The 15466-nt window shown below is 35.2% G+C and overlaps 1 protein-coding gene across 3 annotated transcripts in view; it reads right to left on the bottom strand.

Moving 5' to 3' along the window:
* RNGTT (RNA guanylyltransferase and 5'-phosphatase) overlaps positions 1-15466 on the bottom strand; it is a 350432-nt gene that overhangs the window by 181840 nt on the left and 153126 nt on the right. For 2 of the 3 annotated variants that reach the window (XM_064360854.1, XM_064360856.1), the window contains one exon: positions 2568-2636. The exons of the other annotated variant lie outside the window; for it this stretch is intronic. In XM_064360854.1, the coding sequence (XP_064216924.1) occupies positions 2568-2636 (69 nt within the window). The remainder of the gene's footprint in view (positions 1-2567; positions 2637-15466) is intronic. 3 annotated transcript variants of the gene reach the window in all.

Here is a 15466-nt window from a genome sequence, read left to right as displayed (position 1 = left end):
TAAAAAAGAAAAATGATGTGATAATCTCAATAGATACAGAAGAGGCATTACTGCCTTAAAATTAATGCCCTAAAAGGTGTTAAAGCCCAAAACCTATTTATGATGTTTTAAGAGAATTCTTGGAAGAACAGATCAGAAATTTCTTAACATAATAAAGCATATCTAACAGAAATCTACCACAAACATACTTAAGAGAGAAAATTTAGTTACATTCTCTTTGAGGTTGAGAAGAAGGTATAAATATCTTCTCCTTCATCTAACTAGAACAAACACTTAATTGAATATTAGAGGTCCTGGTCAAAGTATAAAATTAGACAGTGATGAGAACTAACAGAATTCAATAGGATTGCTGAATCAATAAAATAAATCAAAAATGTGGCAGTGTACTAGAAGTAGCAATAAAAAAGGGAAACAAGACATGATTTACTATAAAAGCAGAAAATGACAAATATTTAGAAATTACCATAACAATAATAAAAAATTTAAATTCAATTACAGAACAGAAAAAGACCTTTAAAAAAAAAAAAAAGCCACAGCATTCATTGAGAAAGTGATTTAACATGGCAAACCCACATCAACTTTCTCCACAATAATCTAAATTCAAAGACATTCCAATTAAACTCCTAACAAAAATTTCTGCATAACATGACAAACTCATTCTGAAACTTTCATATTAAACCAAATGTCTACAAAGATTTAAGGTAAAGCTGACAAACAGGGAGACTTGACTTAATACCAGATATCAATTACAAAGCCATTGTAATAAAAAGTATGGTTACCAGAAAGAAAACAGACTGACAAATCAACTGCCTATACTACACATCCGAGAAACAGACTCACTCATTTGTCAGGCCATTTTTCCTACATATGCCATATATGCACAGATCTGAACCATGAGTTTCAAACACTGAATTTTTCTGAATTCATTGTTATATTTAGACTTTACTTCTTTCAATCTAGGGAGACTGGAATATATTAGAACTCAAAGATTCAACCTTCATTTTCCTAAAATAGTATCTTCTACAATTTCTGTCCCTAACCTCTAGTGTTCCTCCATCTTCTCCTCCTTCAACCACAGAAGATAAGATTTTTCTGTACTCTGGCAAAGGGGGCTAGAAGACAGACAGATGCCAATCACATACCACATTGTCTCTAAATTAACATTTTAGCAGAGATTTATTATACACTGCTTTACATGCATAGGTTGAATATCCCTTTACTGAAACGCTTGGGACCAGAAGTGGTTTGGATTCTGATTTTTTTCAAATTTGGGAATATCCGCATTATATATACTTACCAGTTGAGCATCCCTAATCAAAAAGTCCAAAATGCTCCAATGAGCATTTCTTTTGAGCATCATGCTGGCACTCAAAACATTATAAATTTTTTAGTATATCAGTGTTTAGATTAGAGATATTCAATCTGTGGCATATTTAATACACTGTGTTCAAATTATTAGTTCCCTTTCTTTTACCCCAGGAACTCAGTCTGATATCTCCATATATAAATTCTCAACTAGCTTATACTCTATTTTCTAAAAGAATAGTAAAGAAAAAAAGAAGCATGTGATGAGGTGGTTGCACATGAAATAAACTCTTTCCTATAGTGTAAGTAGCTCTCATACTTGAACATGATTAGAATCACTTGGAGAACTTGACAAAACACAAACTGCTAAACTCCATCCACAGTTTTCCTACTTAATAGGTGTGGGGGTGAGTTGCATCTGTGAAAACTTCCTGGATGGTGCTAATCCTCCTCTACAGGCCACAGTTTGAAAAACACCGCCTTACAGAACACAGGTTTATCAAGCAGGGGCAATTTTGTTACCTGAGGAAACTGGGCAATGTCAGAGTATATTTTTGGTTGTCACAAATGGGAAAAGGGGTACTCCTAACATCTAGTGAGTAGAGACCACAGATGCTGCTAAACATCCTACCATGTACAAGACAACTCCCACAGCAAAGAATTATCTGGCCCAACACATCAGTAGTTGAGGTTGAGAAAACCTGCTATAGAGTAAGATACAACTTATTTCAAACATATGATTCAACCATTAAGTTGGTAAAAGTTCTTCAGTGCATTTCAGAAATTTAACGTGGAAAAAATATTCAAAAATTTTATTTTTTGTCAAATATTAACAACTCTTTGAATTTTACTCTACAGTAAACTACAGCAAAATGAAGTTTTAGAGATATTAATCCATAAAAGTATACCAAGTTACAAAAGGAAATAAACATTTATGTAATGCTATTGGTAGATAATTATTTTTTAAAAAACTAATTATATTAAAAGACTAGCTTCCTTGAAAAGTAATGACCAACAATGTTTATTTCTTAAGCTGAGTGAAAACAGACAGGTGCTCATTTTACTATTACATGTATTTAGATATAAATAAAATAGCTCATAATGAGCACTTTGTTTTAAGGAAAAGCAGCAATCACAGCAGTAATCAACCCTAAGTAAATAAGTCTGAGGCATATATGTATATGTGTATATATATGTATATCTGTGTACACACACACACCAAAAAAACACAAACACACACACACACAGACAAATGAACTTACTCCAGTAGGTTGAAAAATAAGTCCATCCATTTCATGGCTCACTTCTTTGGCAAAATTTCCTTCAAGTAGCTATAAAATAAATACATATGTATTCTTTAAAAATATAATAATCACTTTAAAATTATTTAAATTTCTTGATAAGCTCTATAAAAACTTCTTCATATATAAATTGTAAGAACTGAATGAAATACAAAATAAGGGGAAAAGATGGGTCTAAAGGAATCTAGGTTAATACACCGTAAGATATCAATACACACACACACACACACAGACACACACACACACACACACTTCCATTCCTTGGCAGCCAGATAGTATAAACAATAGTCCTAACTACAACAACCAAATTAATCAATAAAGCACTGAAACATATTTTTAAATGTAATCCTAAGCCAGCACAAAAGGAAGAAAGACCTAGAAGCAAAAAACAAAGTGAAAGTACAAACTCTGGAAAGTAATACATAAATGGAATTAAAAATAAACACACAAAAAAAGGAAAAGCAAAGAAATGCTTGGGGACAAGAATTTGTAACTACAAACTAGCTCAAATATGAAGATTATAGTCCAAAACTACAAAGAAACTTGCTTGGGGGCAAGAATCTGTAACTACAAACCAGCTCAAACATAGGAATTATAACCCAAAAATACATTGTGTTTTCCAAGAACCCTTAGAGAATATTTTTAATCTTACTTTGGGGTTTTTTGGGTTTTTTTGTATCTTTTCTATAATTTTTCCAAGCAAAGAATTTCATTGCACGGAATACACAGTAAAAAATACAAGTAACGTTTCTTCAATGCCATATCAAAAGAATTATAGACCCTATACCCTCTAATTAATTCTAAGTTACTTTAATGCATTCTTTCACAGATTTTTATTATTTTGAAGAATTCAACATGTACATCACCAATGGAAGCCTGAAACGCCAATTTCTGCATTTTGGGAAAGAGAACAAAACATACTTTTACAGAGCCAGGTGAATTAGTTCATTTTCACGCTGCTAATAAAGACATACCTGAGACTGGGTAATTTATGACGGAAAAGAGGTTTAATGAACTCACTGTTCCACATGGCTGGGGTGGCCTCATAGTCAAGGCAGAAGGCAAAGAAGGAGCAAAGGCAAGTCTTACATGGTGGCAGGCAAGAGAATGAGTGTCGAGCAAAGGGGGAAGCCCCTTATTAAAGCATCAGATCTCATGAGAATTCACTATTATGAAAACAGTACGAGGGGAAACAGCTCCCATGAACCAATTACTTCCCACCAGGTCCCTCACACACCACCAGGTTATCCAGAATCTGGCCAATTAACAGAAAATTCAGGATAGTTCTAGGATTCAAATATGTCTGTATTTGAATGCCCATATGTATGTGTGTGTGTGTGTGTATATATATCCCCATATATATACACACACATATATGTATAAACTAATTGTATTAAAACATTAGTTTCCTTTCAAAGTAATGATCAACAATGCTTCTGTAATGACCAACAATGTTTATGACTTTTGTGTTCTATTTCGACTTTTTTCAAATATCCATAAAGTAAGTAATCATTGATAAAGGTTCAAACAAGACTTTGCTGTTTCTTATACTACATCATATAAGAAAAGTAACTTGCAGCCAGGTGCCTTTGCTCATGCCTGTAATCTCAGCACTTAGGGAGGCCAAGGCGGGCGGATCACATAAGGTCAGGAGTTCGAGATCAACATGATGATCAACATGGTGACACCCCATCTCTATTAAAAATACAAAAAAATAGCTGGGCATGGTGGTGGGTGCCTGTAATCCCAGCTACTACTCATGAGGCTGAGGCAGGAGAATCATCTGAAACCGGGAGGTGGAGATTGCAGTGAGCCAAGATAATGCCATTGCACTCCAGCTTCAGCAACAGAGTGAGACTCCATCTCAAATAAATAAATAAATAAATGAAAAGTAACTTGCTAAATTCATAGCATTTCTGCTGAGCAATGATGCAATGAAAACCAAATATTGCAATAATCTCTTTAAAAAACCAAAAGGTTAAAAAAATTGTAACCTTTAATCTTTCATTTGCTCTACTTCTATTGTAGGTACATCATTTATGGCAAGTTATCATGGCTTTTCCAATCTTCAACCAAACTTCTCAAATTCATGTAATGGACCATGTCTGTATATAAAGTATAAAGTAACGATAAAAATAGCCAGTTAGCAAGACTCTACATAACATGACGTTACCTGCTGCAGAAATGAAAGTAATTTCATTTTTTATTCTACTCTAACTTTTCATAAATCAGAGCATTTAAAGGACTATGAAAATTCATGGGTCAAAATAAGAGCTTCTCTTCATTACTCTAGATGATATTTCTTTCTTTACTTGACACATAAACATTCACAATATCATCTATCATGTATTAAAGATCTAAAATGAAGTGTTGTGCTCAACACTTAACATATCATTCAAAATACATAACTAACTCCTCATGAAATGTATATTCTCAAGTTTAAAATTACAATTTAAAACTTGCCAGAAAAGGAAATTGAGGCCATCAGACATAAGCAACTAGCTTCAATTCAGACAGGTAAAGTAAAATCACTCAGAACAGATTACAGTAGACTTTAAAAATAAAGAGATAACTAAAGAAAGTCTTATGACTCTTTGAAACAAACGCCCCAAAGATTTCTGCAACTTCCTAAATATATAAGTCCTCCAAAAGCCACTTAAATTTTATAGACTTGGCCAGGCACGGTGGCTCACACCTGTAATCCTAGCACTTCAGGAGGCTGAGGCAGGGGCTGCTTGAGGCCAGGAGTTCAAGACCAATCTGGCCAACAAAGCAAGACCCCATTTCTGTATTTAACAAAATTTTTATAGATTTTAAATGTGTTATAGCATATGCTATATGAATAAAGTGAATATGAAGAGAGGTAAAATTCTTGAAGAAAATAAAGTTTTTCTAAGAAAAGAGATGAAATCTAAAAATGTTATTAATATTGTATGCTTTATTAACTGATTTATATGTTCATATGAGATCATATATATAACATGTTTATTAAATTAGAAATATTGCCTTTTGTCTATCCACAATTCTTTAAAAAAGAAATTCAAACCTGTTATGGTCATCTTCCATATATCAGTATCTTCATCATTAGAGCCGACATTTAAGTCATTTAGGCAGTTTCCATTATTTTTACTGCTGCTATCTCTAATTTACAGCATACATCAAATTATACATGAGACTATAACTGCAGATGTTATCCCAAGCTATAAGTACCGACTGAATAATGTTAAGAAAATGTTTTTTCCCTTTATTCATTCCATAGATCTAAGTTCATAATTTTAGAAGTGCTTTGCTCTTTGGAGATACCTTGAAATGGCTGGTTTAAGAAAAAGTTCCTCATTCATTTACAATGTGAAAAATAATAAGAGAATGCTGCTTCTACAGTGATGATAATAAAAAAGCAGATAATCTACAAAATCATAACTTTTGTTAAGGCCATCAGAAAGCTGACATCTGCAGGCAATCAAATAAACTGAATCCCAGCCCCTCCAAATGAGGATGAAGTACATGAACTCATGTCTCCTTTGGTAGAGAAAAGGAAGAAGAAGAAGCAGTCATAAAAGTGAGTAAAAAGAAGACAACTGAACATCTAACCAATTCTTAAAAACTAAGCCTGGGTGAGTGGAACCATTTAGAATCCCTGGAAGTCCCAAACACAAGAGATACGAAGTTTTTCCCAGGCTTCTATCAGGCTTCACAAGAAAGACGACAGGCGGGGCAGGGAACATGAGAATGTCTCACCTTGGTTGTACATAGACATTAAAACACCCCTGCTTTCCAAACCCTTCTTGATATGACACAAAAGTTACCTGGGAATACATTCATACGCAGCCATACAAGAAGCTGGAGACGGGCTTGGATCAAGGATTTTATATTCATAAAAAGTAGGCAGACTTGGTCCTGACAAAACATCCCTATGCAAGGCAAAACTTCTCTGGCAAGAGGGAGAGGGAAGACCCACTGAGGAAAAGCCCATGTCTGCGATTCAGGTGCCCAGGTTATGCTTAGTATTTCTCAGGCTAGAGAAGGAAAACTAAGAAAACTCCACAGTCTCCACAAGTCTGGCACTGAGCGGCAAGAAACAGTTGTTTACATATGGGGAAAAGTACCAGACGTATGCAAATAGAACACTCTGTGGTACAGGGGAGCAGAGCCTACTGAAAGCTAAATGTGAAACAGAAACACCAGGAGAAAACTCTTTTATACTCTAGGCATTACAATAAATACAAGTAACAGCAGCCACCTACTGAGAAAATGTGAATTCTTTGGAGTACTTTAGATATAACTATATAGCAACACACAGAACAGATTGATTTAACCACTACCCCTCCCTACCCAGAAATGAAGCCTATTAAGAAACTAAAAGAAGGATTCCTGTTACCAAGCATAAAGATACTTACCTCAGTCTCTTTTGTTCACATAGCAAAAAAAAACCCACAAAAGACATCTAATTTTAAAATTCTCTCACTCACACACACATACACAAAAGAAAAATAAATGACCTGTAATCAAAGAAAAGGCAATCGACAGAAGCAGACAAAGAGAGGGTCTATATTTTGGAATTATCAAAGACTTTAAAAATAACATTTACAAAAAACAACAGATGCTGGTGAGGTTGTGGAGAAAAGGGAACACTTTTACACCATGGGTGGGAGTATAAATTAGTTCAACCATTGTGGAAGACAGGGTGGTGATTCCTCAGAGAACTAGAGGCAGAAGTATCATTTGACCCAGCAATCCCATTACTGGATATATACCCAAAGGAATAAAAATTATTCTATTATAAACATATATGCACATGTAAATTCACTGCAGGACTATTTATAATAAGCAAAGTAAGTGAATCAACCTAAATGCCCATCAATGATAGACTGGATAAAGAAAATGTGGTACATATACACCATGGAATACTATGCAGCCATAAAAAGGAACAGGATCATGTCTTTCAGGGACATGGATGGAGTTGGAAACCATTATCCTCAGCAAACTAATACAGGAACAAAAAAACAAATACTGAATGTTCTCACTTGTAAGTGGGAGTTGATTGATGAGACCACATGGACACATGGGGGTGAACAACACACACTAGGCACCTGTGGGAGGGGGGCGTGGGGAGAGGGAGAGCATCAGGAAGTATAGCTAATGGATGCTGACTTAATATCTGGGTGATGGCATGATCTGTGCAATAAACCACCATGGTACATGTTTACTTATGTAACAAACCTGCACATCCTGTACATGGTACCCTGAACTTAAAAGTTGATAAATGAATAAAAAAAAACATTTTAAATGATCTAGACAAAAAAGTGGGAAACATGCATAAACAGATATGGAGTTTCAGCAGAGATGGAAACAATAAAAATGAAACAATTGAAAATGCAGAAATGAAAACACACAACATCAGAGAAAAAGATGTTAACCAGTGGGAATGATAATCAATGAGATTATCCACAGACTGACACAGCAGAGGAAGGTCACTAAACTTGAAGAAGAAAGGTATGTGGCACTTCTTCCAACTGAAATACAAAAAGAAAAAAGAGAGAAAAAAGAAACAGCACTGAGAATCAAAGAGCTGGGAGACTACAGCCAAAGACAGAACACTTGTACAGCTGGAACGTGGTAAGGAAAAGAAAGGTATAAGAGAGCAAAGAAACAACTGAGAGAAATAATGCTTCCAATTGCTACGAAATCAATTAAACACACACACACACACACACACACACACACACACACACACACACCCCAATGGACTCCAAGAGGACTGGAAGAAAGATGTAAGGAAAAAAAAAAAAAAAAAACATGTAGAATTCCCATAGTCAAAAACCAGCAAGAAGGGGGAAAAGTCTACAGGCAGAGGAACAAAAATAAGATTGGCAGCAGACTCCTTTTCTGAAATTATACCAGCCATAAGACAATGAAGCTTCACTTTAAACATATTAATATTAATATAAACAATGTTGATCCAAAAATTTTTAGCAAATGAAAATATCTTTCAATAACAAAGGCAAATAGAGTTCTTTTTCAGACAGACAATAGCTGATAAAAAATATTTCCACCAAGCCCAAACATAAGAAACTTTAAGAGAAATTTTTCAGGTAGAAGGAATATGATACAAGAATAAAATCTGTATCTAAACCAAAATAATGAAGAGCATTAGAACAGTTAAAAACTAGAATAAATGTAAGAAATCCGTGTTCCTTTTTCTTTTCTTACAATTGACTAAAGTAAAAATATTAACAATGTATTATGGGATTTATAACATATGTAAAAACAAAATGCATAAAAGGAAATGAGGTAAGAACCCCAACTATGAAGTAGTATGCTATTATTTAAGAGTAAATTGTGAAAAGAGATACTATAAACCTTAGTATAGTAAACTTAGTAAAATATACACAAAGATGTATATATCTGATAGGCCCAAAAAGTGGAGATATAATGGAATAAGGACATTCTCAAGTAATCCAAATGATGGCAGGACAAAAGGAAAAAAGAAAATGAGAAAACATGGGGCAAGCCATGTAGTAAATCAATTAGAAGATGGTAGATTTAAACCAGATTTTTTTTTTTTTTCTAATGATATTTCTTCTAGAAATCACATTATAAAATCAACAAGCAGAAACTGCCATTACTAATAAATTTTTTTAAGAAATCAAGAACCAGGTGGGTGTGGTGGCTCATGCCTGTAATGCCAGCACTTTGAGGAGGCAGAGGCAGGCAGACAGCTCAAGCCCAGGAGTTCAAGACCAGCCCAAGCAACATGGCAAAACCCCACCACTACAAAAAAACACAAAAATTAGCCGGGCCACGGTGGTGTGCACCTGTAATCTCAGCTACTTGGGAGGCTGAGGTGGGAGGATAACTTGAGCCCAGGAAGTGGAGGTTGCAGTGAGCCAAGATCATGCCACTGCATTCAAGCTTGAATGACAGAGTGAGATCCCATCTACAAAAAAGAACCAACTATATATATAGTGTCTACAAACAGCCCACTTTGTACATAAAGAATCCATTAGGTAAAAAGTACAGGGATGGAAAAAGATGTCAAATCCAGTGCTAATGGAAAAAAAGCTGAAGCATCTAGGTATATTAATATAAAACAATGAAAACTTGAGAAGAAGAAATTACTAGAGATGAGAACAATATATATCAACAAAGGGGGTCAATTCATCGACAATCTGTAACAATCTTAAATGTATACATGCCTTTAAAAAAAGCCTCAAAATAAAAATGACAAAATAGATAGGAAAAATAGTGGGGAAATCCTCAATTATACATGGAGAATTCAAGTAGTGGGAAAAAATCACTAGTAGTAAAGACATCTTGAAAAAACTTAAGAGAACACAAGCAGACAGAAAACCCTATGGAAGACTAGATAACTCTAAAAACAACCTGACCTAATTGACATTTATAAATACTCCACCCAAACCAGGAAAAAATACTTTTTTTCCTAAGTCCATACAACACATTTCAAAGTATACTCTCTGACCATAATGAATTAAATTAGATGTCAATATTTGGACAGTCACCCAATGTTTGAAAATTAAATAACACTTCTAAATAACTCACAAATAAAACAGAAATCAAAAGAAAAAATTTAAAGTATTTTAAACAATGAAAACAAAAATACAGTAGATTAATATTTGAGAGATGCAACTAAAGCATATGTACAGAAAATTTTGCTGCATGAAATATCTAATTAAATAGAAGGTCAGTGACTGGGCACAATGGCTCATACCTGTAATCCCAGCACTTTGGGAGGCTGAGGTGAGAGGATCACTTAAGGCCAGGAGATCAAGACCAGCCTGGGCAACATAGTGAGACCTCATCTCTACCAAAAATTTAAAAATTAACCAGGCATGGTGGCATGCACCTAAGTTACAGCTACTCGGAAGGCTGAGGCTGGAGGATCATTTGAGCCCCAGAGGTTGCAGCTGCAGTGAGTCCTGATTGCGCCACTGCACTACAACCTGGGCAACAGAATTAGATATTGCCTCAGAAAAACAAAAAAAAATTTTTTTACCCATTTTAATTAAAAAAAAGTTTTTTTGTTTTTTGTTTTCTGGGTTTTTTTTGAGACGGAGTTTCGCTCTTGTTACCCAGGCTGGAGTGCAATGGCACGATCTCGGCTCACCACAACCTCCGCCTCCTGGGTTCAGGCAATTCTGCTGCCTCAGCCTCCTAAGTAGCTGGGATTACAGGCACGCGCCACCATGCCCAGCTAATTTTTTGTATTTTTAGTAGAGACGAGGTTTCACCGTGTTGACCAGGATGGTCTCACGGTGATCCACCGTTATCCACCCGCCTCAGCCTCCCAAAGTGCTGGGATTACAGGCGTGAGCCACCGCGCACAGCCCTAAAATAAAGTTTTTTAAAGAAAAAAAGTTACAAATCAAAGACCTCAACTTCCACCTTACAAAAGTAGGGAGAACTATAAAGAATTTCATAATCTCAGATATAAAAAACAGCCATTTGGGCTGAGATGGCATACACAATAAAAGCAACTTCTCCCCTCCTAAGGCCAAGACCGGACCTCACTGAAGACAGAACAGCTATACATACTGGATGGTGAAGCTGATGAAACGTCTCAGCTGCTTTTAAAGATGGAAGTTGTCTCAAAGCAGTATGTCCAAATTTAAAACTTTAGGATACTGAGTAATAGGTAGGAATGAAATTTCCAAAGCGAAACTGGCTAAATCAAAATTAAGTCACTGAGATGAAAATTTTGAAGAAATTGAGAAGCCAACGTTATAAGTCAAACCGAACACTGGGAAGTTGTATTCAGCAAGGATGATGGGCAGCCTTTGAGAGAAGAGTCTATCAGGCACAGTCTCCATGAAAGGAGGAGTTACCAAAAAGTCCAAAAAAAAAAAAAAAAAAAAAAAAAAAAAAAAGAGTCTCAATATGCTTAAAATAGCATGACTTGAAAGGTCAGGTTTTATTCAGTAATTTAAATATCAGATATAATTTTAAACTCACTTTGATATTCTTTTCTCTCTGATGTTAAAGTCAAAAAATAAACTACTGTTTCTTTTTCTCCTTTTCTATATATAAAGTAAAACGTATTCACCAGTTGCAATGGTATCCCAATATAAGAAGTACTAAGCTAAATTTTTCATAGATAATTTACTGATTGATAAACATCTCAATAAAAATATAATTGCATGCAGTGTCCATGAGATAGATGTTTCCTAACTGCCTTCCAATGCTAGAAACCAAGCCAGCATTAGGGATATGAGGACCCAATAACAACATAAGCCTAAGCCAACATGCCTAACTAATACCTTAATTTCAATTTGACAGTAAAAAACATTTAAATGCAATGATGTAATTACAACTTCTCCCCGTCAATCTTTCTTCAGAAACATGGTTTTACTTCAATTACCCTAAATGTTTTTAAAACATTTCTAACAAATAAAAGAATCTTAATTTAGAAATGTTTAATTGAAAAATCTTGGAGTAATTTTAAAGTGGAATACGTGGTCAATTATCCTAAACTAGGATACGATCCTTTTCAGAATTACAATTTTCTTGATAATTTTTCCTCCAGAAAAAATTAGAAGATAATTGGATGAAAAGTAAAACAGTAGATATAATATATCAATTTTTAATAAAGCATGATCATTTTCATAAGGTTTTTCCTATAAAACTTAAATTTGCTTACTTATGAACATAATTTAATCTTTGAATACCATCTGAAATATCCTACAGAAGGCATGTAGCAGGGACCAAAGATTGGAAGAACTGACAAAGGTTATACCAGAAGACTGACTCCGAGTTGATATTTTATATGTCTATGAATCATGATGTAACTGAAAGCCAAGTCATTATAAATGCATAAGCAGAGAAAGATAATGCAAAAGGCTTGAAATTAGAAACATGAGAAACAAAATAGAAACTGCAAAGTTACAAAGCATAGAAAGGAGCCTTTTAAAAATAATAAGCATAATGACTGCTTAAGACTACAGTGAAGAAGAAAATGAATCTCCAATGTTATTAGAAATATGAATTGGCAATATCAATTCATTATAGTATAGAAAAGTATACCAATGAAATACTTAAACAAAAAAGAATAAACTATCTCTGCCTTTGAGTTCTGGTCTAGTCTACTCAGACATTTGCGGAGTAGATATTCCCACAAAGCCTCAACTCCTTGCTGGAGAATACTCAATATAATAACTTCTATCTCTGGACTCTTTTATGTCCTTTCATAACTCCCCCAAAATCCAAGGTTTAGTTTTAAAAATCCCCCAAAAATGGAAATTTGTACTCCCCTGGATCGTAATCTTTATTGGTTTTCAATCCCAAAGTCTAACTTCCAGTTCAGGTTAAGATTATTCAATGCTTCTGTACTCGGGATATACTTCTAATCAGTAAATAATCATTCTACAAGTCATCCTCCGTGCTCATCACAAAGCCAACATCATTATCTTCTTTTTAAAAAGAATGATTTGAGAGAGATCCAAGATGGCTGATGATTAGCAGCTCGGGCACGTACCTCCCAGTGAAAGCTCAAAGAACGAGAGGACGCCACACTTTCAGACGAATATTTGTTGCTTACGGACCAGGAGATTCCCAGTGGAGGAGCCCCACGGGTCGCCAGGGCGACTCTTGTGGCCGGCGTGGTGGTTTTGCTGGTGCCTTAGCACGCCAGTTCTTGGTGCAGAGTCCGGAGATTCCCGGGCAGAAAAGCACCATCAATCTTAACACCACTGTTTTGGCCGGCTCAGTGGATTGCTCAGATCTCGGCGCAGGGAATCAACAAGTTGGACGTCAGAGACCCAGTTAGAAAGCCGGTAATTATAAAGACGACAGACGGACAAATATATAATGAAGGGAAGAAACCAGCGTAAAAAGGTAGAGAATACTCAAAATCAGAATGCCTCTCCCTCTACAGGGGATTGCAATTCCTCATCAGTAACGGAACAAGGCTTAATAGATTACACGTGTGTTCCAATAACAGAAGCAGGTTTCAAAACGTGGGTGATAAGAAACTTCTGTGAATTAAAAGAACTTGTTCTAACCCAATGCAAAGAAACTAAGAACCTTGAAAAAAGGTTTGACGAACTGTTAACGAGAATGGAAAATTTAGAGAAGAATATAAGTGAATTGATGGAGCTGAAAAACACAACACGAGAACTTCGCGAAGCATGCACAAGTTTAAACAGTCGAATTGATCAAGCAGAAGGAAGGATATCAGAAGTCGAGGACCAGCTCAGTGAAATGAAACGAGAAGACAAGAATGCAGAAAAAAGGATGAAAAGGAAAGAGCAAAGTCTCCAGGAAATATCGGACTATGTGAAAAGACCTAATTTACGTTTGATAGGTGTACCTGAATGTAATGAAGAGAATGAATCCAAGTTGGAAAATACTCTTCAGGATATCATTCAGGAAAATTTTCCCAACCTGGCAAGGCAGGGTAATATTCAACTCCAGGTAATACAGAGAACACCACAAAGATATTCTTCAAGAAGACCAACCCCAAGGCACATAATCGCCAGATTTATTAGGGTTGAAATGAAGGAGAAAATACTAAGGGCAGCCAGAGAGAAAGGTCAGGTTACCCATAAAGGGAAACCTATCAGACTTACAGCAGATCTCTCAGCAGAAACCCTACAAGCCAGAAAAGAGTGGGGACCAATATTTAACATCCTTAAAGAAAAGAACTTTCAACCCAGAATTTCCTATCCAGCCAAACTAAACTTTATGAGCGAAGGAAAAATTAAATCTTTTGCGAACAAACAAGTACTTAGAGAGTTCACCACCACCAGGCCTGCTTTACAAGAGCTTCTGAAAGAAGCACTATACATATAAAGGAACAACCAATATCAGCCTTTCCAAAAATATATCAAAAAGCAAAGAACTTTAACACAATAAAAAATTTACATCAACTAATGGGCAAAACAGCCAGCTAGCATCAAACGCCGGTATTAAACCTATATATATTTTAATTGGATAAAAATCCAAAACCCATCGGTATGCTGCATCCGAGCCCATCTTACATGCAACAATACACAAAGACTCAGAGAGAAGGAGGAAGATTTACCAATCAAACAGAGAGTAAAAATAAACTAATAAACAAAAAGCAGGAGATGCAATTCTCGCCTCTGATAAAGTAGACTTTAAAGCAACAAAGATCAAAGGAGGCGAGGAATGACATTACATAATGGCAAAAGGATCAATGTAACAAGAAGAGCTAACGATTCTATAGATCAACGAGATAGAAAATTAACAAGGATATTCAGAACTTGAACTCAGACCCGGAACAAGTAAACTTAATAAACATTTACAGAACTCTCTACTTCAAATACACAAAACATACATTACCACCTCACACCTATTCCAAAGGTGACTATATAATTGGAAGTAAATCACTCCTCAGTAATCGCATAGCATTTCATAGGTTTAAATTAAATATTGGTTGGCTGTTTGTTTGTTATCTTCTTCCCTTATTCCTTCCTGACTACATCATTAAGTATAATTATCAGTATAAAAGAGCTTTTCAATACCCATTACTAAATTGCATTCTAGCCTGGGCAAGAAAGCAATACTCCCATTCTCTCTCCCTCTTTCTTTTCCTTCTCCCTCCTCCCCATTCTCTCTCTCTCTCTTTCTCTTCCTTTTTCCTCCTTCCTATTCTCTCTCTAAAAAAAAATAAATAAATAAATAAATAAATAAATAAATAAATAAATAAATAAAAAGAATGATTTGATTGCCACTATTTACCAATAGCGCCTAAACAACTATGTCATTCAGGTTAGCTAATCAAAATATAAATCGCTTCTGCAATACTATTGTTGGCTCTTCCACCAACCCACATTATTGCAATTTAAAAAAGGCATAATAATTCTGGTGAGTCCTATTTGACA

This window comes from Aotus nancymaae, unplaced genomic scaffold (assembly GCF_030222135.1).
Source record: "Aotus nancymaae isolate 86718 unplaced genomic scaffold, 86718_ANA_hifiasm-v0.15.2.pri h1tg000040l, whole genome shotgun sequence".
Classification (NCBI taxonomy): Eukaryota; Metazoa; Chordata; class Mammalia; order Primates; family Aotidae; genus Aotus; species Aotus nancymaae.
This window is presented reverse-complemented; position numbering and strand designations above follow the sequence as displayed.